Source organism: Halichoerus grypus, chromosome 9 (genome assembly GCF_964656455.1).
Source record: "Halichoerus grypus chromosome 9, mHalGry1.hap1.1, whole genome shotgun sequence".
Lineage (NCBI taxonomy): Eukaryota > Metazoa > Chordata > Mammalia > Carnivora > Phocidae > Halichoerus > Halichoerus grypus.
The window spans coordinates 30599933-30624718 of record NC_135720.1 but is presented as its reverse complement, the minus strand read 5'-3'; the positions used below and the strand labels follow the sequence as shown (position 1 = coordinate 30624718).

General features: G+C 37.9%; 1 protein-coding gene and 1 pseudogene across 11 annotated transcripts in view; both read left to right on the top strand.

Annotated features, from left to right (window-relative positions):
- EYA4 (EYA transcriptional coactivator and phosphatase 4) overlaps positions 1-24786 on the top strand; it is a 264743-nt gene that overhangs the window by 23281 nt on the left and 216676 nt on the right. For all 11 annotated transcript variants that reach the window (XR_013441109.1, XM_078054709.1, XM_036097432.2 and 8 more), the window contains one exon: positions 4855-4953. Coding sequence is in view for 10 of the 11 variants with exons in the window: in XM_078054709.1 (XP_077910835.1) it covers positions 4921-4953 (33 nt within the window). In the remaining variant the exon portion in view is untranslated. The remainder of the gene's footprint in view (positions 1-4854; positions 4954-24786) is intronic.
- Positions 4303-4432, top strand: LOC118539135 (U4 spliceosomal RNA; annotated as a pseudogene).

Here is a 24786-nt window from a genome sequence, read left to right as displayed (position 1 = left end):
ACCTGCCCTTTGAAAATCTGAAAGTCAAACAACGCATTAGCTGTTCTGAATGATAGAATGTAATGGAAGGACACCATCCCCTGGCCCAGGAAATTCTGCACATGTACATAGATTCTTCAAAGCCCCCACCTAAGTTTAAAGGGGGCCTTGATGGTGGTTATGGGATAGTCCTTATCCATGTGCCTCCCTGCACATCTCAGGGTCTGCACGGGGGCTGGCACCTGGCACCAGTATGGACAACCCTGTACAAGGTCGTCTTCCACCTTTCCCTCAGGATACGGTAGGCATTTGTCATGTGGGTGGGGGTTGTAGTCTTTTCCCCACTCCTTCTTCCTTTGTACTGCGGCAGAACCTGGACTGTGCACACATCCTCTCAGGAGACTGCTGCAGTCCCAACCTTGGCTGCAGGGCACTGTGGTGAGTGCCTCGGGGTGATAGGATGAGGGAATGGAGAGCACAGTGAACACAGCCAGGGGGAGAAGGAAGGTGGAGCTCTCCCTCAGAACTCCCACTGGGGACAGGCCATGGCCCCAGGGAGCAAAGGCCGTGGACTCGTGGTTATCCTTCATGGGATTCTGCTAGGCACGGCCCCAGCTTCAAGTAGGACAGACTAAAGAATTTCTGGCTCATCCTGCACGTGGGGTAAAGCTCTGATTTGCTTTAAGAGAATCCAGCTAGATCTCTAAAGTATCACTCTGGCTGCACTGTGAAAAGTCAAGTCCAGGGAGCCGCTCTGGAGGAAAGGCGCCCCTCACGAAGCTCTTGCTTCCCATCTGGGCGAGGGCCCCTGATGGCTTGAACTACCGTCGCAGCAGCGAGGAGAGAAGCATGGAGAGATTTGAATGAGCACTATGATGTACTGATAGCACTTGGTAGCTTCCGGAACTGGAGAGGAGTGGGCAAGGAGTCAGTGACAAAGCCCAGGTGCCTGGCTTTAATGGCTGGTGGAAGGCTGTGCCATGGGTGTGCATCATCCAGACGTGTAGTATTCCCATGTGCAGCTTCTGTCCTCGTCCCGTGCCAGCCCTGGCACGGGGAGCCGCCCCCCTCCACGTTCATGTTTGTTCAGCCAGAGCAAAGCCTGCCTGGACAATCTCGTTTTCACTGAAGGTTTGATTAGATAGAAAGATCAGTCCAGAGGCTGAGGGCTGCATCACGCAAACTCTACAAATTTCTCAAACATCTCTCAACATCTTTTTCTCTTTGCTCTCTCCACTGCCTGGACCAGGCCTCAGTACCGTGTTCCATTTCTGAGAATTGTTTTGTAACTTGATATCAGAATCTCTTTATATATTTAAACCAGAAGGATTGTTCTTTTAAATTCTAATTTTCTAAGACACAAGAGTTGATAGCTCACTTTTTCTAAAGCAGAGTTGAAGAAAAGGATATCATCCATTTACTATGTATTGAGAACCTGACTGCAGGAGAAAAAAATCTAACATGGAATGGGTGAGGTTGCTATTACTCCTTTTTAAATTCACCTTTTCTGGGGGAATGGCCTTGAAAGAGAGCTGGAAACTAGATTATTGCCTCATAAAACAGCAAGAGGTTATATTTATTCTTTAATTTTATATCTTTATTATGAAGTAATACTTCTCTTACTTGATTTGAAGAGTGTTCCTGTCTTTTTCTCATATATTTGTGAAAATGAAATGTTAAAAGATTTAGCATAACAACCACTGCTAAATTATGATGTAAAATAATACTGTGTCTGCAATTAGCCTAGGTAGTTTTACTTGGTTCAATAATATAAAATCACTGGGCTCATAATGTTTTAGTACCTTAACGTGTTTGGCAAAAAAAGAAATTCATGTTACCATAAAGAAGTTAAACTAAGTAACAATCTCAATTTTAAGGAAACATAAAGCAAAGTATTATGTTGTAACATGGAACATTAATGCAAATAGCTCCCCAACTGGAACCTTAAATAGATTCTCAATGGGTGGTTAACAAAAAAAAAGGCTGGTTTTTTCTTAATTCTCTTATGTTCCAACATCTTTTCTGAAGTCTTAATTTTTAATTTCACTTGAGTTATTACCTTGTCCTGAGATGGTGGTCCTTCTAGAAAATGATTACTTCTTTCCTAATGATCCATATCCTTATTTTAATTGCTAGGTATCCTTTCTGGAAATACTACATTGAAACCTTGATGACATCTTAAAAATCATTTTAGTGTGGTAACCATATGTATGTTGTGGGTTGAATTGGATCCCCTAAAAGATATGTTCAAATTCTAACCCCATTACCTGTGGATGTGACCTTACATGGAAGTAGTGTCTTTGCAGAAGGAATCAAGTTAAGATGAGGTTTTACTGCATTAGGGTAGGTTCTAATCCAGTGACTGGGGTACTTTTGGGAATAGGAAAATTTGGACATGGAGGCACACACACAGAAGAAGTCCAAGTCAAGAGATGGGCGGGGAGAATACTGTTGTTTTATGGAAGCAGAGTTGGAGTGATGTATCTACAAGCCAAGGGATGCCAAGGATTGTGGGCAACACTAGAAACTAGGAAGAGACAAGGAGTGGTCCTTTTCTAGGGTCTCCAGAAGGAGCCTGGACCTGCCAGCACCTTAATTTAGGACTTCTTGCTGTCAGAACTAAGAGAGAATAAATTTCTATTGGTCAGAGCCACCCAGTTTTTGGTACTTTTTTTAAACAGCAGGCTTAGGAGTAACTGGCCAGTCTGTTATCCAGGTAGTGAGGAGAATATGCCTCTAAAGGAGATATCTGCCACACCTCCATCTGGGAGGATGGAGGAAGGGCGCATGAGGCGGGCAGGTCTTAGCAAGGTCAGCATCAGTGGGACTAGTGGCCTGCACTTACGGTGGTGGGCCCATACCCAAGGCGAGCCTGACCTGGGTGGTCTTGGTCACGAGGGGAGGGAGCCTTACACAGGGCTGAGGATTGGGATGGAGGTCTTCAAGGATAGGAGGAGCAAGCAAGAGATCAGTAAGAATGAAGATGAATGACCCAGATTAGACGCGGTGAATCAGTCCTTAAGGAGAAGGGGAGAGTGGGAGACAAAAGAGGGAGGAAGCCCAGGTTTTCCAGTCACCATTTCCCACGCCCACCCCCAACACAAAAAAATCACGTCTGTACATCTTGAACTCCCTGCCTGCTTATCTTTCTGAATCCGAATACATGCTGCCCCAACTTTCAGTGTGCTTTATGCTTACCCTTCCTCCTTCATGTCATATATGCTGTGAAATTGTGTTGTTCTTTAAAGGGACACTTCCCTAGTTTTGGAGTATACTTAATCCGTGTCTTATGGAGACTGTCACATTACATACATACAAGTTACATTCCTATTTTATGACTTTTAACTCTTAAGATTGAAAAAAAATCTTTAATCTGTATCTCTGGGTCTTATATGCATAAAACAATTTACAAGCTATATTTTAAGTTTCCTTTGTAATCTTTAAAATGTATTCTCATAAGGAAAGTAATAGGTTTGTTGTAGAAAATATTGCAACGTGGAAAAGAAAAGAAATTAAAGCCACAGCTGCCTGGTTGTAGTAGGGAATGTATGAATGGATGTTTCTAAAATGGAGCAAAACACCTGCGTATGTTAAATTTCAGTAAACTGGGGAAAATGTTTCTGCAGAACACTTACTGGAATACTTATCTTTCACTTAAATTATATCTTCAGAGAATTTCGATGGCACTAAATATTCCTTGGGTTTAGCACTTTATATCTAATTTATGCCAGTGAGAAATCTTTTTCTAAACTTTTTGTTTTTAAAATGAGGATTTGAAGGGCTACAGATGCATCATTGCTATTTTAAATTGCATTTTATTTATTAATGAGTTTGAGCATTATTTTGTGGTGATGGACCATTTTTCTGTAGAGGTGTGTGTGCATTTCTGTTTCCATTGTAAGAACTCTTTATATGTTAAGGACATTAGCCTATTGTGTTTGATATTTGTGCAGATATTTCTTTTTATATTTTCACATATCTTTTAATTTTTATCATTTTTTTTTTTTTTTTTGATGTAGGTGTGAGGGGATTCAAGAGGTTATTTGGCTTTTTTGTTTTGTATTCCATTGTTTGTGTTACAAAATCTTTCTCCATCTGGGAATTAAAAGAAATTATGCCTGTTTTTCTTGGAGCTTTTTTATACTTCAGTTTGCCTGGAAGGTTTTAAATATATGGTATGGAGTAAAGATGAACTTTTTTTGAATAATTAACTGATTGTCTCACTATGGTTTATTAATGAATTGTCCTTCCCATTTATGTTTGTAATACCTTTTTTTATTGTAATAGTGTTATTTTTATTCTCTATTTAAAATTGACCATGTAAGCTTTGCGCAGTGGCAGTATTGTAGCCAATGAGGTTTATCCAAGGCGCGATTATTGCTAATTAAAATTGACCATGTATTTTATGACCTTCTATTCTTTAAAACTGAATAATGGTCATCTGGTAATTCAGGCAAATTTTCCTTTATAGCAAGCTGTCATATTAAGATACACACTGTATTTTCTCAATTCATGTGCTTCAGAAAGTGATCAATTAATACAGACTCTTAATTTTTAATCTGTCATTGCTTAATGACAGATCTCTTTCAGCAAAATAGTTTATTATAGACCGTGTCTCCAAAATTGTCCTCAGATGTTTTTGTTTATAGTATTCCTGAGTAGCTGTTCACATACTCCAATTTTACCGTGATGCGATTTTCAAGATCATTAGGTCTATAAGATATGGAGATAACATTAATGAGTTTTGTTCTTTGAAAATAATGCTCTCATGGATTATCCATTATCACATAAATCATATTGTGCTTTGGTAATTTGCAAATAAATAAAAAAATAACCTTTTCATTTTTCCTCTTTGTTTCCATCTTTTTGTTTTAGATCGTCCACTTTTAATTGAAGGAAGTTGCTTCTGTTTGGAGGTGGCTGGAGAAGTGAGAAAACCACATGGAAGACTCCCAGGACTTAAATGAGCAATCAGTAAGTCTTATTCAGTCTCAAGTTTGCTGAAAAAAGTTGTGGCAAACCCACTCAAAATCATACTAAAAGGAATATATCATAAAAATCAAGAGTTTTGTTAAAAATATATATTTTAGTTGAGTTTTGAATTCTCTTCTAAGGCCATAAAACAGACCTTTGGAAATGTATGCCATTCCTGCTTAATGATATCACATTTTGAGGTCTCCCTTGATTGTCTGCTTGGAAAGCCAGTGGTAGAAAGACTAGGGCATTTAATCATTTCAAGTGTTTTCGATGGTCTAAACAATTTTGCACACCCTCTTTATTTGGTTTTATTGCCAAGGTGCTTAGATAGTGCATGTAGTGTTGAAAGTCAGAAGCATAACAGGAGAAGGTGTGTTACCAGCATGCCTCTTGTTCATTTTAGGGATGGCAGCCACAGTCCTCCTGTGCTTTCACGGGCTTCCTCATTTTGCTAGTTCTCTGCAGAGTGAAGAACGCACAAGATTGGTGACAGTCACTCTAAGATTCTGCTTTTCTCAAAGGGAAAGGGTTTCCAGGGCCTTTGCTCCTAACTCACTAGTAGTGTCTCCATGGCACTAATGCTTTAGTGGGTGGAACTGAAGTCAGTGCAAGGTCTTTCCTCACACTCGCACACCACAGCCAACCATGGCCCAAGCCCTTCCTCTCATAGACAACCAGCGATGTCACAAGTAAGGAGACATGGGAACCTACCAAGGGTGTGTTATGCAGATCGATGCTATTCTTTAGTAGCTTGTATGATCATGACTTGATCTTAGGATCTAATGTTCCTACGAGGCAACAGAAGAGAGTGCATTTGTGTATAATAATGTGGTTCTAGAAAATACTTCCGTGACGAGCTTGGTTTTGAAATACAGAGGAGTATATGTTCTGGTGAATACATGCCATTTCAAGTTAATTTGTTTTTAAAAATATTTCATTTAAAAGAAAAGATGATAACCAAGTCTTTAATTTCCAAACAGACACAACCATTGCCTAATTTCATTGTATATTATCTTAAATAAAGTAAAATTATTTAATTTTCCATGGCATCATTATAGAAAAACGTAACAAAAAATACAAAACCATAAAAGTATAAAAAAAAGTCTGTCAAATGGTAGAGATGTTATTCTTCAAAAATTTTCTGACTAGACAAATAGCAATTAGGAGGCAGGGGCTTCCAAGGAGTTATTTTTTTGAATGCTGGTTATTGTAGTGTGGACTCTAACAAAATGGATGATAGCATGATGATGTCACCCATGCGATTGCCTCTTTATGGATCCCAGTAGCGTCAGAGGTCTGTAAGTGAGACCATGTATGTATCTGATTGAATAATGTCATTTTAGTGGTGCTGCTTCATAAGAGAGCCACTGTTGATCTATACTTTGTTCTGACACACTGAGGGTTACTTAAATGTTTGTGTGCATGTGTGCGTGTGTGCCTACGTGTGCATGCATGCATGTGTGCCTGAGTGTGTGTGTGTGTGTGTCTGTGAGAGAGAGAGAGAGATATTGACCAACTGCCCCTGTTTTCCAGAGACCCTGGGGTTGCTCGGGACATGGAACTTTCGGAGATAATGCAGGTGCAGTCCCTGCAGACTGGAGTGGTTGATCTAGTTATGTGTGTATCCTCAAGAATATTTGTTTTCAGTGTAGTGGAGGTTAAAGAGAATATGTTCTTACGCTTAACATTAGAGTGAGGTTATTACACAAGATGCTTCATATGATGTTTTACAAAGTGAAACCGAGCATTTGTAAATCATACATAGTTTCCTCCAATGTTATTTTAGGGTTACGGAGCTCAACATTTAGAAACAAATTTTTTTTTAAGTTCCTGGTGTTGCTAATGTGCATCCAGGTTTGAAAACCAGAAATCTAGTGTCACCTTCTGGCTTCTCAGCTCAAACTCAGCTACTGAACTTTTGGTGAGAATGGGGGAGATTTTGAGAAAAGGAAAGAATGCTCTCCACTCCTCCCCTCCCACTCCCCGCCCCCCGGCACCTCACATTGAACTCTCCAGCTGAGGGTTATCATCTGGTCAGAGTCAGATTGGGAGCTCCTGATTTATAGTGTGGTTTGATAGGCCATCAAAGAGTGGGCACTTTTGGTTTAAAACACAGGAAGCTTGAAGTTTGTGTCAGGTGTTAATGACTTAAGGGCTTTGGTTTTATAAAGATCGTAAAGCCTTTCTCCTTCAGCATCCATAGACTTAGAAGAACATATAGGCCAATCTGTGCATCTTGTACATGTACTGAGGGACCCTTGGGACTGTTAATGACTTGCCCATGATGCCATGGCTAGTAAACAGCAGAGTTGGGACTTCACACAGGTCTTCTGACTCCAAGTCCAAAGCTCTTTCCAGAACATCGACATGACTTATGGCTTTGGGGTTTTCTTATTTTGACATTCATCACTATAAGAAATGTCAAAAACATTGAATCAACCCCTTTCCATTGAAATGATTTCTATTTGAGTGAAATCTTTAAATGACATTAAATTTTATAAAGTATGTTTCAAATATTTTGAAAAATGATACTTAGCCTTTATTAAGATATAGAAAAAATAGAGTAGAATTAAAAGGAAGTTCATAATAAGATGAAAGGAAATTTTCTCAGATCATAGAGGAATTCTTTCTCTAGGCATAGACATAACAGTGGGTACCAGTTATTGCACATATAGATTGAATCTAGCATTTTCCATATTTTCTCTCTAATCCTTACATCTTGATGTAATTGTTATGGTCACCATTATACGTTATACATTATACAGATGGGGAAGCTATGGCTTGGAGAGTGTCAAGGTCACTTGGCTGTTAAGTAGCAGCGATTAGAACTGAACCCACGTCTATCTGGTCCTAAAACCTGTAATGGATTTTGCATGATACAGCATAGTGTAGTGGGTAAGGACTTGAAATCAGAAATCCCTGACACTTAAATACTTTGTAACCATTAGGAAATTACTTAAACTCTTCTTCATATGTAGTATGGGGAGGATAATAAAAAGAAGTTATATGAAAGGCTTAGCATATGCCCTGCTTAGAGTAGAAACTTGGTAAATGTTAGCTGTTATTACAATTACCTGACATATTCAGATGGACTTTAAAGAGTATGCATTCATTCTTGCATATCCAGTTACCTTCTGGCAGATAGCCCTGCCTGGAGGTGCATAGGTTTACAAACTCAGCATGTGACAACTGAACTCACAAGCTCTCCTCTCCCCATTTTTCTTCCTTTCTCTTCTGTTTCAGTTCTTCTCATCCCCTCTGAGGATGACATCCTCAGCTACAGAGTGGATTAAATCAGAAAGCAGGGACTCATCCTTCTCTCCTTCATCCCCATTTCAAACTCCTGTCTCTTCTTAAATTTTACTATCTCTCAAAGCTGTTCTCTCTGCTCCAGCTCTTATTTTGGATCTCTATTTTATCTCTTGACTGTCTTTTTCTGCTTTAAGTTGCTTCTAGAGTGGTCTTCCTGAAATACATACCTGCTCATATTGCTGTTCTACTTAATATCTTTCACAGGCCCTTTCTTGCCCTCAAGAGAAAGTCCCAAGCATGCAGTGAAGCCCACAGAAGCAACTGATTGCTTACCTCTATCTCTTCAGTATTCTTTCCGGGTTCTTTTGGTTCCCGGAATCTTGCAGGTTCTCTGAGGTTTCTGTGTCTTTGCTAGCGCTGTAACCTCTTCCCAGATGGGTCTCTGCTCCACCGAGGTACCTCGTAAATCTGGAAGACTCAGTGTGGGTTACAGTTCCTCTGGAGTGCCTCGTTATTCCCCAGGCTGTCAGCCTCGCTGGGTCAGGGGCTTCTACGATGTGCTGCCAATGACATTTACCTCCATCCCGGACTTACCCCACAGAACTGAAATCTTATCTGTTTATTTACCTCTCTACTGGATTATAAACTACTTAAGAGTAATAGCGAGTCTTGTTCATCTTGTATCCTTACTTCTTAGCACAATTCTTGCTGACATTTAATGAATGTTTTCTTCAAAAACTTTTATATACTGTTACATACTAAAGTATGTTATTGAATAGCCTGATGAATTTTAGAAAGCCAAAATGTTATTCTCAAAATGGATTACTGACTCATGAATTCATGTTTCACTTACATTTTTTAAAAATTGCACATAACATATAATACTCACTTAACAGCATGTAATCAAAACAAAGTGTGGTTCTTAAATTTTTTTTTTTTTTTTTTTTTTTTTTTGCATTTTATCTGGATCTTATTTTGCAGTCTGGCTGAGAGCATCTAGGGAATTTTAAGAGATCAGCAATTAAAGTAAGGTTTAGTTTTCATGTTTGTCTGAAATTCTATATTAGAACTTCATAATTATTTAGAAGCAGTTTTATATCCAATTATAACTGACTACAGTTTTTAACTAAATGTTGTTAATAGAAATAAATATGAATCTAAATTATACATAGCAGTATCTATACTAATAATCACAAGTTCCTTTGATACTGTGAAATATGTTATATTCCCTGTATTCAAATAAAGAGTGAGCAATATTTGTTGTTTTCATAGCTTCTATACTATCCTTACACATTGAGATATCTTGAAGTCCTATTTTGATGATTTCGCATAGATTTTTTTCCCTCACATTATTCATTCATATCAAAGTGAGAGGGAGTATTGCCTAAATTTATCGTCAAGCTAGAAGTTTGGGAAAAAAAATGTTGCTTGTGAATTTTAAGTACCGTGTGTTATGGAATAAAGCATTAATGGGTACTAAGCAGACTGAGGGAGAATGAATTTTTTACTGTAGGATAGCATTCCCTAATATTAGACATTAAATAGGGCTTGCATATTCCTACATATGTCAACATTGTTACACTTAACTTGAATCACTTAACTCATTATTGACGACATATTTCGGTTAGTGAGGTCTAAATTCACATCCATTCGATCCGTCTTAGATATATGTTGCAGCAGTGTTTTTAGAAGTTTATATATATTTGTAGATACTGATAGTATTTAATTTTGCATCAGATCTACTAACTTAATAATGCAAATTAAAATTCTAGAGTTAGTTTAATAAATTAATCTCTTTTCTGTCTCAGTTTGTCTCCCTTAGAATAGTAAATGACTTTAGATTATTCCTCAGCTCTCTGTTCTTAGAGATTCTGTGGATCATTTTTGATTATAGCTACTAGCCCATCTTTAAAACCTGTGCTCTTTTCTGAGTCTTTTGGACAGTTTTTAGCTGTTGTATGGAATTGATATGTCAGCCAAATTATCCTTTAGATATAGAGCTTCAGAATCACCAGTTTCTGTCAATGTTTCAACACCATGCTATAAAATAATTATTTTGATTACCTTCAGTTTAAATTGATTTTTCATTTTTGATAATGTGGCATTGTCAAAATCCTGGAATCCCATTATTTTATTGCTTTTTTTTCTTAGATACTCTAAATCAATTTGAGCATTATCATACAATGTATTTTATTCTAATCTAACCAAAATCAGATTATATTTGAGGCTGCAAATCTGTTAGGAAGAGAGGCTGCAAATCTGTTAAGAAGAACTTGGCCTTTAAACTCGTCAAAGGAATCATGTTCACAGCATGTATTTTTTGCACCATCCAATTGGACAGTATGTTTCAGAGTTCATTGGAATTTTGCTTAATGCTAAACCACTTTCAAAACTGTTGTAACTCCTAATTGCCAATTATATCTTTACTTTGCAATTATATAATAGAGTACCTAAAAACTAGATACAGTAAATTTAATTTTTAATTTTTATTAGTCACTAAGGCTTACTCTTTCAATTTGCATAATTTTCTAACTCTGAATCTCTAAATTTTTGCATGAGTTGATAAGGATTCATAAGAAGATTCCATGAATTATCTTCTATGACCTTCTGAAATTATAGTTTAATTTTATTAAAACCTCTCCACAAATTTTGGAATACACTTGTATACAGAGAAGGAGAGCCCCATATTGTACAGAATATGGATTGTGATTGCATACTATTTGCCATGATGTGGAAAGTAAATGTTAGGCTTTTCTTCTGTCACCTGTGATCAGTCGGTAGCAGTTGCCCCTGTTGAGAAGGAACCTAAAGCTACCTCCTGGCTCAGTGGAAGAGAAACATTATCAACTTAGTGCAGCCTGCCATGGACTTGGTCAGGAGGAGGAGTGGCAGAGAGCCTCACACCTACTGATCCGGGGCTGGATAGTTGTCAGCAGCTTTGAGCACTTGGTTTGGAGAGTAGAGGTGCAAATAAGAGCCATAATATCTTTAGGTACCAAAAGTCTCTTATCTGAATTTACAACTTACATATGGTCTATTGATTGTCCAGTGATTCTATCTTAACAGTTAAAATGAAAATAACTGTCTATGATATAAATGTAATCTATTTCTTTCATGCTTTAATAATTCTGAGAAATGGGACAATTAATGTAATGTAACTTTTGCTGTAAGTTATACAGCAAATGGAAAATGTTGGCTGATGAAAAGAGCTTGTATTCATTGATAGTGCTTTATGTGACTCATCTCATTAAACTGCCCCACATGGCAGGCTCTGTCATAACTCTAGTCTAAAGAAGAGGACACTATTGACAGATGAATGGATAAAGAAGATGTGGTATATATATACAATGGAATATTATGCAGCCATCAAAAAATGAAATCCTGCCATTTGCAGTGACATGGATGGAACTAGAAGGTATTATGTTAAGTGAGATAAGTCAAACAGAGAAAGACAAGTATCATATGATCTCACTGATATGAGGAATTTGAGAAACAAGACAGAGGATTATAGGGGAAGGGAGGGAAAAATGAAACAAGATGAAACCAGAGAGGGAGACAAACCATAAGAGACTCTTAATCTCAGGAAACAAACTGAAGGTTGCTGGAGTGGAGGAGGGTGGGAGGGATGGGGTGGCTGGATGATGGACATTGGGGAGGGTATGTGCTATGGTGAGCGCTGTGAATTGTGTAAGACTGTTGAATCACAGACCTGTAGCCCTGAAACAAATAATACATTATATGTTAATAAAAAAAATAAAGTTAAAGGGAAAAAAAAATAAAGAAGAGGACACTGAAGGTGAACTTGGAGATCTTATTCAAGGTTGTGACAACTAGAATGCTGTGCTGATGGATGTGAGCTTATGTAGTCTTCTTCCAGAATCTATGCTGCAAAATGTATTATCTTACCTGCTTTGATCAACTTAAATGGTTTTCAGACCCTTCAATACATTTGATGCATTAAAACTCAACTTGATCTCAGCTTATTCAAATAAAGAGCAAATGTTTAAATACCCTGGGTCTTGGTGGGAAATAGAAGTTATTCTCCCATGAGTACAAATCTACTGTATGATTTTCATTACTAAATATTTTGAACAGACAGTCATAAGATAGCAGAATGTATGAAAATTGAAGGACAATTCGACAAATTCAGTTAAAGAAATATTTAAAGATTCCTTGTTCTCTTTCAGGAAATTTGCTAAACTGAGGATTAAAAGATAAATATAACACCATTTCTGTCTTTCCCCCAATTTTAGTTTTGATTTTAAGATGTTATGTCGACTTCTAAAGTTATTTTATTTTTGCTTAAAGATTTATTTATTAGAGAGGGAGAGAGAGCATGCCCGTGGGTGCACAAGTAGGGGGAGGAACAGAGGGAGAGAATCTTTAAGCAGCCTCCTTGCTGAGCACTGAGCCTGATGTGGGCCTTGATCTCACAACCCATGAGATCATGACTTGAGCCGAAACCAAGAGTCAGATGCTTAACTGACTGAGCCACCCAGGCCCCTGGCTTCTAAAGTTATCTTAAAATGAGTTTTGGACAGTGGCAACTAATTTATTTAGTGAATACTTGTGAAGAACGGCTATATTTGAAGCATAGTTTTAGATGTTAGAAATCCATGGTGGACAAAATGGACAAATATTCACATGGAGCTTATATTCTAGTTAGGGGAGATGAATAGTAAACAAATAGAGTATGTTGGGTAATAGTAAGTGTAAGGAGGAAAACCAGATAAAGTAGGGAGGAGGATAGGAAGGTCTGGGGGCAAGTTAGGTGGGTAGGGAAGGCTGCAGTTTTAGAAGAGGAGTCAGGGGGATCTTACTGAGAAAATGGCATTTGTGCAGAGATTTGGAGAAGGTGAAGGAATGAGCCCTGTGGGTATGTGGGGAAAGTGGGTTTGTGGTTAGAGGAGACAGCAACTATGAAACTGTGAGGTGGCAGCATAGCTCATATGTTCAAAGAATAGAAAGAGGCCGATGTTGGTGGCAGTGGTGGAGAAAACAAGGTGGAAATAAAGAAGTAATCGGGTTGGAAGTGTGAAATAGAGGAGTACAGATTACGTAGGGGTTCTTAGGCCATTTTAAGAGCTTGAATTTTAACCTCAGTGACTTGTGAAGCAGTTGGAGGGTTTTGAGCTTAGGGACAGCATGATGTAACTTAAGTTTTTAAAAGATCACCCTGCCTGCTGTGTTAAAAATTAACAGTATGATTACAAGAGTAGAAACTGGGCTGTTGGAAGTATCCAGATGTGAAATGGACAGGATAGTAGTGGGGAGGGAGGTGGTGTGAAGTGATTGGATTCAGGGTATGTCTTGAAGGTGGAGCCAGAGGACTTGCTGATGGGTTAGATGTCAGTTGTGAGAGAAAGGAGTCAAAGATGGCTTCAAGGTCTTCATTCTGAGCAATGGGAAGGATGACATGGCATTTACTGAGATAGGTTAACTTAGAAGGAACTGATTGAGGGTGGAGATCCAGGAGTTCAGTTTTAGGCATGGAAGCAGAGACATTACTGTGTTTTCACCAATGCTGTTTCATACTCCTCTTTTCTGGTGCATTGGGAACTACACTTTCTAGCCTCCTTACATTTAGATAGGGCCATAGGACTTCGGCAAATGAAATGCAAAGGGAAGTGATGTGTGTATCATTTCCAGGTAGAAGCAGTGAGAAGCTGCTGCATGATTCTTTGGTCCATATGTTCCCCTAGCATGAAGAATGAGGACGATGCTTCAGATCAAGATGGCGGAACCCTAAGATCGAATGATGCTGGATCACTGAGACACTGTGTGGAGGACAGATTTCTGGGAGTGTATTAAGAAACTGAGTTCATAGAGACATATTAAGTTTGACCTGATACTGGACATAAGAGTGGAAATGTTAAGAAGTCAGTTAGATGTAACCATTTGGAGTTCAGGAGAGAAGGTTGGACTCAAAATATAAATTTGGGAGGCTTCAGTGTATCTGTGATACTTAAAGAAATAATATTGGTTGAGATCACCAAGAGAGTAAGCCTAGATAGAGACAAATTAAAAGGACTGAATTCTGGGGCACACACGTTTAGAAGTTAAAGAGACAACAGTGTACTTAAGGTGGTTGCTTGATCTTACTATCATAATACCTATAAATACTGAGTTATGCCATACTTGCATGTTGCCACAATCAGTAAGTTTCCTTTCGATATGATTCTTCCAAATTTTCCAAAAATCACATATTATATCTGCATTACTGGTTACTGGGTTGGCCTCTCTCAAGGAAGAGATACAGCTAAATAAGTATTGAGATGTCATTCACTTCTTTGCACTTCGATCCAAGTAACAATGCCGTAAATATTTAGAGATCAGTCAACAAATATTTATTATTTTCTGATTGCTGTGTTTGTAGATATGAGGTTTGTAGGCATTACGAATTAGCAAAGAATTGACCTACCTCAGGGTTTCTCAGTTTCAGCATTATCGACAATTTGGCCCAGATGGTTCTTTGCAGTGGGGGACTGTCCTGTGCATTGTGTAATGTGCAGAAGCTTTTCTGGTATCTACCCGCTAGGTGTCAATAGCTCCCATTTCCCTCCCCTACTTTCTCCCTTTAGGGACAATCAAAAATGGCTATAGATGTAGACAAATGTCTTCTGGGTGGAGGCAAGTCTTTGTTATGTCTGCTTTCAGTGAGTTATTTGCTTATGTATTTGTTCCCTGCAAAATATTTGAGGAAGTTTATCTGAACATTTACTGTGATATGCTATACTAAACTGTTGAGGGAACTGGGATGAAAAAGCAAACGCATTCATACAGAATTTAGGTAAGAAAGCAAAACAATATTGTCAAGTTAGCCCTGGAGAATAGTAAGTACTATGCAGTTTAAGAAAGGTAAAGAAAAGAATTATGATAGGCTAAGTTATACCTTAACTGGATCTTGAAAGAGGAGAAAATTGTTTGGACACAAGAAGACCTATCCTGGCCTGTCAGATAGCAGGAGTGAAGACTCCGAAGTGTAAAATAGAAGACAATAAGTTCTGTACAAAAACTGTGGATGAATTAGAATTTCTGAATCAGAAGCTTTGTGGGAATGAAGATGGAGAGTGGTGGGAAATCTAGCTGAGAAATCCTGAGAACAGACTAAAAAAAGATCTTTGAAGTCAAGCTTAGATATTTACATGTTGCTTCATGTCCAGCATGATGCTTGTCACTATATGAAGTATAGAGATGTGTAAGATACTGCGCTGTCTTTTGGGACTTTTATGTTGGATGTAATGGAAAGTTACATAATTTTTGAGCAAGAGAGTAATATTTTTAAATGATGTTTTAGGAAAATTAAGCAGATGGTGGGAAGATTAGTCAAGGTGTGAAACTGGGCATGGAAGATGGTTTGGGAGATCTTGAAGCAGTTTACGTGTGAGCTGAGAAGGGCCTAAATCAGGGGAGCAAATTTTTTTGTAAAAGGCAGGACAGGAAATAATTTTGGGTTTTCTGGCCATCAAGTCTCCATACAACTACTTATTTCTGCTGGTGGAGTGTGAGAGCCGCCATAAACGATGCATACATGAATGGTCATGTCTGTGTTCTAATAAAACTTTATTTACATCAATATGTGGCAGGCTGTGGCCCATACTTGGCCAACTCCTGGTGTAAACTAATGCTGTGACAGTGGAAAGAAAGCAAGGAGAGAATCAAGGAAGAGAGCTTGAAGAGAAAGCTTTGCTGAACTTGGTAACCAGCCAAACAGAGTGAATAAGAAGAATGGTGAATGGTGGATGTGGAGAAGGAAAAGAAAGGCAAGGATTATCCTGGAGTTTCAAGTTTAGGAGATACTAGTAAGAGGGTTCACGAGTAAGTGTCAGTGACTTAAGGAAAAAGAAAGATGTATTTGAATTTAGAACTGTAGAGAACGTGTCAAACTAGCAACCAGGGAAGCTCTGTTGTACCATGGAAGAGATGTCTGGGCTGGCCATGTTGAGCAGAACGGTATTTTCCTTGAGGTGCTGTACATAGGAGGAAATGATGTCTGGTTTATGAGGATTAACCTGGGAGAATACCATGTTTCTGAAGCAGAAGGAGGAAGATGGGTCAGGAGAGACAGAAGGGATAGGGTAACAGAAGGAAGGTCAGGATAATACTGTTTTCAGAGCTAAGAACCAAGATAATTTTTAGGAGGAATTGGTCATCACTATTTGACATTTCGAGAGGTCAAGCAGAATGGGGACTGAGAAAAAAGCTATCTCATTGGTTGATTAGAAGGTCATTGGGGGCACTTTGAAATACAGTCTCACTTGAGTTGTGGTAAGAAGAGACATCTCAGAGGCTCAGTCCAGAGAAGAGGAGGAAGTAACAGAAAGCTTGTGTGTTTAAAGAGAAACAGAACAGTAATTGAAGGGAGCACCTTTTTCCAAACAAGAGGAGGCTTGTGTGTGGTTGATGACATGGGCAAAGGCACAGTGGGCTCACGTGGTTGCAGAAGCAACAATGGAACCCAGCAGGGGTCAGAATGAAGAAGATAACGTTGGGATGGGGGAGGGAGAGCACTCTCTGACTCTGAAAATGGTAGAGAATACCTGTAGTTTTGAATATTCCAGGGTGCTCTCCTTTGCTGACATTTGTTTTTTTTTAGTAACACAGGAGGGAAGTACATTTGTTCAGACAAGATCAGGAAGTGGATGGAAGCATGGTAGGATTAAATACTTAAGTGGTATAAAAAAGATTAGCAATAGCTATTACTTTAAAAAGTGGTAGAGGATCTCTTAGAACTCAATTACATAGATTATTGAGAGATATTTTCAGTTTTCCTTTAGCAAAGTAGGTCACATTGGCTAGGACTAAAGACTATGTGTTGTTAGCATTGGAAGTTTATTTTTTTTTACATTGAAACCATTAAAAAGAGACAAGAGAAAACAAACACTTTTGTGGTTAATGAAAATGCCTCTCATCTCTAGAAGAAACTGCTTGCTGTGTTTTCTTTGGATATCAGTATTTCCAACGAAAAGAAGAGCCTATTATTTAGATGTGATTGTGTCAAACTTGACAATAGAGTCAGACTGAAAAAGTACTTGTCTCAAAGTACATGAAATTCTACCGTTTCATATCTTCTTGGGTTGAGGATTGATTTCTCTCCCAGACTTCTGTAGAATGTAAATACCCCTACAAGAGTTAATGTGTTAAGTTTACGTTAATTCTCTTGGCAGGAACCAGGATAGCAGGGTAGAAGTTCTGCAAAAACAATAAACAAGAGTTAAAAAAGGAAGGACAAACATTGCCTACTTACTTTCCTTGGCTTTCATTATTTTGCCCAAAGTGCTACAGTGGACACACATGGCCAGTGGATTATAACTGGATTGTGAGCCCCAGAGGCTCACAGCTAACCCTTAAGTAGTCCTCACTTGGGCTTTCTAAGTGCTTTATGTATATTAACTCAATTAATTCTCATGGCTTGATGAGGTGGGCACTATTATTATCTGCCAGTTTATAGGGGAGGGGTCACCCAGCTAGCAGGTGGGGGAGCAGGATTTTAACTGGGCAGTCTGGCTCCTGAGCCAACAATATAAACCATGAGGTGTATCTGCTGGGAAAATGCTCTATATTTTTTAGTCTTCCTCCCTGATTCATGCCTTCAACAACAACAAAATTTTGAAATGTTATGTTTTCATACATAAGAAGAAAAAAACTTTGATCTGTGTCCATTTTTTTTCTATTAACATTTATCCTTAATTCACAGATCTGTTACACCAGAAATAATATGAAGGGGTAGACTGAAGACGATAAAATAGATGGTATTTATTTTTCAATCTACTGATTTAAAAAGGGGTTGTAAGAACCTTGTATGGTGACAGGTGATAACTAGACTTATTGTGGTGACTATTTCATAATGCATATAAATATCAAATCACTGTGTTGTGCACCGAAACAAATATAATATTGCGTATCAGTTATTTTTCATTAAAAAATGGCTTAGGTGGATTTGGGGGTCTCTGCTGGTTTTTCTACACCAGGATCTGTAGGAAGATTCAAAAGCACACTCACACTTCTTTTGCACTGTGTCCTGCCCACTTTATCTCCTTTTCATATTACCATGCTCGATAGGGAAGACTGAGGACTTGTTCTACAGGTGGTGGGACCTTTAGAGGTTACACTGGTCAAATCCTTTGTTTTACAGATGCAAAAATGGAGGCTAAGAAGCTTGAGCACCTTATCAAGCTAAGGCCATCACAACAGCACTGTGTTGTGAAATGAGATTGTTTGGTTTGTTTCAACCTCAACACTAAAATTTGCATACTTTCGTATACAGCTTTTTAACATGTTGAAATTAAAGTCTGCCCCCCTGAAAACTACAGTTGAATTATTGCTTTATTTAGAGGCTGAGGAAATAATTGCCTTCCTTTGAGCTTGTATTAAAGTTGGTAGATGGGGGTCAATTAAGAAAGCTCAAGCAAAGGTGTGAAACACTTTATTTTACATGTTTGTTTTTCTCCTAGTTATTATTTATTGCTCAATCAGCATTAACAGAAGAAAAATAATTTGGCTGCGAAGTTACTTTAGTATAGGATTTCAAAGGACCTTATTAGAGAGAGATGTAATTTCATCCTCTGGGCCTTTTATATAACAGAGTGCATATTTGGGTTACTTCATTTTGACCCGGAATTAAACAATAGATTAAAGTTGTGCACAGGAAGTTAAAATACTTATTCAACAAAGATTGAAAAATATATTATGGTTGTTTTTCATATCGCTCAGGATGTCTTTATACTTTATAGTTTCATACTCTTATTTTACCTAACTCTTGTCTCCCTCAAAATTTTCTTACTTCACAAATTTTATAAAATATAGGTATTTGGTAACTACCATATGTGTGATCAGTGGTTTTTAAATGCAGAACTTTGCCAGGTTGATAGGCATTATAACATTATATGTTTTTCTATATTGCTTAACTATATATAGCCATAGTTAGTTAGGGCATTCAGTAATGAAAAATACAGAGTAAATGTCACAGGTTCTAACAGTGTTTCAGATATCAGTACTAAGGGAAGTGAGCTTGAATGTCCATAAAGTAAAGTAAAAAATAAAATAAAAAGCCTTTACAACTTCAGTTTTGAGAGCATTTGCATGAGATGAGAGAGACAAATAATGTCAGGGTACTATTAACTCTGTGTGCCTGTGTATCTTTCATGAGACTCTTCCAGTCACCCCAAGACTGACTATACCTCCTTTCTCCAGTACTCCGATTTGTATAATAATATCTGCACTGATCCATGTTTGGGGTGATTGTTTCCATCCTCATTGTGAGATTGTGGACTTCTTATTTTTTTTCTATGAAATTTAGTTTTCATTGGCTGGGATCCCAGCTAGGCTGTTTTTTTTTCCTTTTTCTCATTTTGTTTGTTTGTTTAATATCTTAGATTTTGAAAGTCACTCAAAATTAAAGAACTTCCATATTAGCCTAGGAAAATAGTTTATGATTTGAAACCCTTTGTGAAAAATCAGAAGAAGTATTTAATATTTAAGTAATTTACCATCGGTGCTCAGAGGTCTTTCTGGAATGCCATCTGCTGAACATTTGTATGGGACCTACAGTAATGGTATCTGCTCACTTTGTGGTCGATTCAGACACGTTCTGTTGTGCCTAAGTTACTGTGCAGAAGTAAATCAGGAATCATTAATAATAACTTCAGTTTATGTATAATTATTTTAGAATGTTGAAGGAATTTGCTAATCTTCAAGGGAGTAAACTTTACACTGAACATTTCTGGTTTAATAGTTTTTTTTTTTTTAAGATTTTATTTATTTTTTGACAGAGAGAGACAGCAAGAGAGGGAACACAAACAGGGGGAGTGGGAGAGGGAGAAGGCTCCCCCCCCCGAGCAGGGAGCCCGATGCGGAGCTCGATCCCAGGACCCTGGGATCATGACCTGAGCCGGAGGCGGATGCTTAATGACTGAGCCACCCAGGAGTACCTCTGGTTTATAATAGGTTTAATATTTGGATACTAGACTTATTTTTTTCCCTTCATTTATTGTTTATTGCACTGACATTGGAAATGTATTTGGGTTATTTTCATTTTTGAAGCTTTAATGTCAAGCTTGAGATTTAAAGGAATTAATGGAAAGACTTTGGGATATTGTTGTTTGTCACATGAACATGGATTGAATGTTAATACTGGAATCTTAAACTGGAAGTTGCTTTGCTGTTAGATTCTGTTAGGTTGAGTGTATCAACCTATGCAAGGAATTGGGAGGAAAGTGTACTCCCAGTGCCTGGTTTTCTCTGTCTCTGGGACAAGTAACAAATTTAGGAATTGAGGGAAAAGGAAAATTTTTTTGCTAAGATTTTTTTTTTTTTTTTACTCTGAAACATTATTATAAAATATCCTTTGGTGTCTGGATGTATATTAAAAAGCCCTTAGGAATTTAAGTATAATTATTTAAATAGTTTTGTCCTTTTTCCAGATGTTGCCCCTTTGGCAGATTCTTTGCTTGTTAAAGCTTGAATAGGCTGCAGAGACCAAATTGTCCGACTCTATTATTTCATAGGTGTAATCAGAGTAAGCTAAGGACAAACAGCATTAAAGAGGTTGCTCAGGACCCCATAGCTGGTTGGTGGTAGAACAATGATTCAAGCTAGGTTTTTGAGTCTCAGGCTGTGTTCCAGCATACTTGATTTTTTCATGTCCCAGAGCTTTCAGCTACAACATTTGTTGAAGTTTTGAGCGTAGGGAACTCTTATTGATGAATTTTTTTCAAAGTCACACAGGAGAAACCTTCACTAAAAATTTCAGACCAATTTGAGTCCACATGAATCCCTGTCATATTCATTTTCCAGTATTTTATAATACATAGAAAATGGTTAGCCAGGATGTCTCATTCTCAATAAAATATATCTGAGGCTTCTCACACTAAACCCAACTATCGGGCCCTACTGCACAGAGAGTGTGAACTAACTTTCATTGTTTCTGAAGAAAATGTCACTAATAAAAAGTGAAATGATAAGCATTGCAACGGAAGTGACTGAGTCATATTCTGTACTGTCCACATCAAGACCTATTTGATTAAGCATGTTTTCCTTTCCATTTTTATTTAAGATTCAGAAATCATTATGTGCTCAGTGGCAGTGGTGGGTTTTCAAACACTGTGTTCTGGCACACTTCATCATTACCAGCAAGGGTGCCATACTTTGCTCTCTTTTTCTTTCAATTGGGCTTAGGTTATTTACCCTTATTTTATTTTGTTTTTTTTATGTCTTTTAACTTTTTTTTTATGTTATGTTAATCACCATACATTACATCATTAGTTTTATAAACCACCAGAAATGCTTGTTTTGAGAGGAGGGAGACTCTGAATAAACAAACATTCATATTCGTGCTTCTTTAGTGGAATATGAAGAGTAGAGAGTTAAGTAATGTAAAAAGCTGTTCAGGATTTCTGTTTACTAGTCAACAATTGTAGAAGACATTTTCAGTTGCCTGCCAGTCATTTACCTCTTTTCTTCTCTGTTAACGGAATCCTGATTTTGTTGAGGGCCACTCACTGTCCTAGATGTCTAATTGGTTGAAGCCAGATTTATGGTAATCTTAGTCTTCTTTGACAATGATTGGTCTGCTCTTGGGCAAGTGACCCAAGGGACTTCTGGGAAAGATCTGATTTCATCTACATAGAGAGCCACAGGAAGGACTCGTTCTCTCATCCTGCATCGCTTACTGCTCTGGAGACTGTGGCAGGAGAATGTGATGCGTTAGCCATTCTCTGACAATGAGGTGATAAGCCTAAGAATGAAAAGCCAGAATGCTAAAGATGGCCAAGCAGAAGGACAGAGAGAACTTACATCCTTGAGGAAATTACTGAGCTGCCAAGCCTGACACATCCTCCTTCCAGGCTGCTTGCTCGTGAGATAATTATATTTCTGAATTGAGTTATTCGGTTATATCTGTTAAGCCTTGTGCGTGTGGTTTCAGTCCCTGGTGGAAGGGAAAGAAAAAATAGAAGTTTTAGTTCCTGACCTTAAGGATCACATAATCTCATGCTTCTCAAAACTGATTTTTTTAAGTGAGATAAGAATCCTTCTGAAACTAGAGATTGCCTTATTTGTTTTAATTTTTAAGTTTTTATTGGGGTATATTTTATAGATAGCAAACTTTCTGTGTGAATGTGTGTGTGTGTGTGTGTAGGTATGTCTATATTCTAGATGCAAATTCTTTATCAAATATGTACTTTGCAGGTATTTTTTTCCAGCCTAAGTCCTGCATTTTCTTGGTCTTAGTAGTTTATTAATTAAAAAAAGAAAAAAAACCCTTTGATTGACATTGCATTGAATCTATATATTAGTTGAGGAGAATTGACATCTTAACAATGAATGCTGAGTCTTCTGACCCGTTTATATGTCTTCTTTAACTGCTCTCAACAGTGTCTTAACAGTTTTCAGCATATAGGTCTTGCACAGCTCAGATTCATGCCTTAGTCTTTCATATTTTTGATGCTATTGTGAAAGTTTTTTATTTCAATTTCTGATTGTTCATCCCTTGTGTATGGAAATAGGTTGATCTTTGCATATTGATCTTTTATTATGCAACCTTGCCAAATAATTATTAGTTCTAATGTGTTGGATTTTCTTGTGTAGACAATCATATTGTCTGTGAATAGTTTTACTTTTTTATTCTTCAATCAAAATGCCTTTTATTTCTCTACCACCTTATTGCAGTGGCTAGGACCTCTAGTACAATGTTGAATAGCAACTGAGAGAGTAGACCCCACTTATCCCTCTTTACATTAAGTTGAGGATGGAATCTATAGGGGTCCATAGAAAATCTCAAAGGAAACTTCATGGAAGGCTTATGATTGATTTTGAAAAAAATCATTCACATTTTGTATTCTCCTCTGTATTATATCTTTATAGGGGAATATATAAAGTAAAATTTAAAAACTTAATAGTTAAATTCTCACTCGAGCATTGCCTCTCCCCTAGCCCCAAACATAGGTGAAACTCATGCCCCAAGAAGAGGTGCTGTATTTAATCCTGTGATTTTTTTTGAGCATGTTTCCTAAACCCTAATTTGAGAAGCAAGGTAACATCATAAAATACGAGTCACTTGTAAAATATATCCTAGAAATGCAAAGCAATGTAAGAATGAGTGCAAGTTGTAGAACACTGTACTGAGTTATATGGTAGACTGTGTATTAATTTGTGACTCTTAGGCCTCCACACCCAAATTTTAAGTTTCTTTAAGGCAGGCCCATGCCTTACTCTTTATCTATCACAGCCTGTAGGATGGTGCCTTCTATAGAATTTACAGAATGACTGTTTCACAGGTGCTTACTTGACATGCATATGTGGAGATCCTGGAAATAGGTAAGAGTATGATTCTACTAAAGTGATTAGGTTAGAAATCAGGTTAGAAGAAAGAGAAGTGTATGTGAGCTTTGGGTCATGGTTGGATTGGAGGACAGGATGCCTCTGAAATGGAAATGACTCTATGTCCATTATGACTGAGAAATGATACAGAACGGTGTTTCTCATGGTGGGATCTGTGCACCTAGGGATCTGTAGGTATATTTCTTGAGGGAGTGGGGCTCAAGTTCTTTATAAAAACTTCTAAGGTATTATATATTTGAGCAAACAATTACTGTGCACATTTTTGGGTCCTGTGAATGACCCATGACCTTATAACTAAGTACCTCTCTGAAATTTTAGTACTGTGGTTTGCATTTTTAATTATATTTTATTGGTGCCAACTGATCCACAAGTGTCAACATTTATTTAGTTAACCTAATTACTTAATATTTCTCAAATTAGACTCTGCAGATCATACTCTTACAGATCTTAGAGTCTGAGAAACACATATTCAGGTCAGTGAGCAGAACAGGGCGGACAAGACAATGGAGTGGTACCCCACATGTTTGTAGCTTCAATGCCTTCTATTCCCCCGAATCTTCCAGCTTTCCCAAATCAGCAGGTTGGAGCCACTGTGCTCATGAGTCAGTCCACACAGCTGCCTTCTTCTCTGCTCTTGTCTGGATCTTTAACATGGCTCTTAGACCAGGAGGGCACTGTTCTCTCCCACATAGCTTTGCCTCACACTGCCCACAAATTTTTGAGTTACTGCTGCTCTATTCCAATGATCATAAGGCAGTTTCGGTGGCAGATACTTATGAACTGGAGGAGGTTTTAGAGTGAGTACAGTGAAATAAATTTAATAAAGAACTTGAGACCTCCTGTCACACAACCCAATTTATAGAAATTCAGTGGTCATCAGTGGTCACTGGTCATCTCTTCCTGGAGGTCTCTGTCTTGCTCCAGATTCCCATGGTCTCTCTCTCATCCCTGTTGCATCTCCACATCTTCTCTAGGTATTCTGAATTTCTCTTTGTCCACAGGGTCCTCAGTTTCTCTCACTTTATTTTGTAGAAATTCAGTTCTGTCTTTGTCATGACCTCACCTTCCAATCTGTGATCAGAGAACTATGCTATTTTTTTTTTATCTAAAAGTCCATTAAAAGATATGAAGGTTTTTACTTATTTAAAAAAATATATGCCCTGAAAGGGAATAATACCGTCTTTTATGAGGCCATATCACCTGTAGCACTATTTTTTTCTATTATAATCCACACACAAA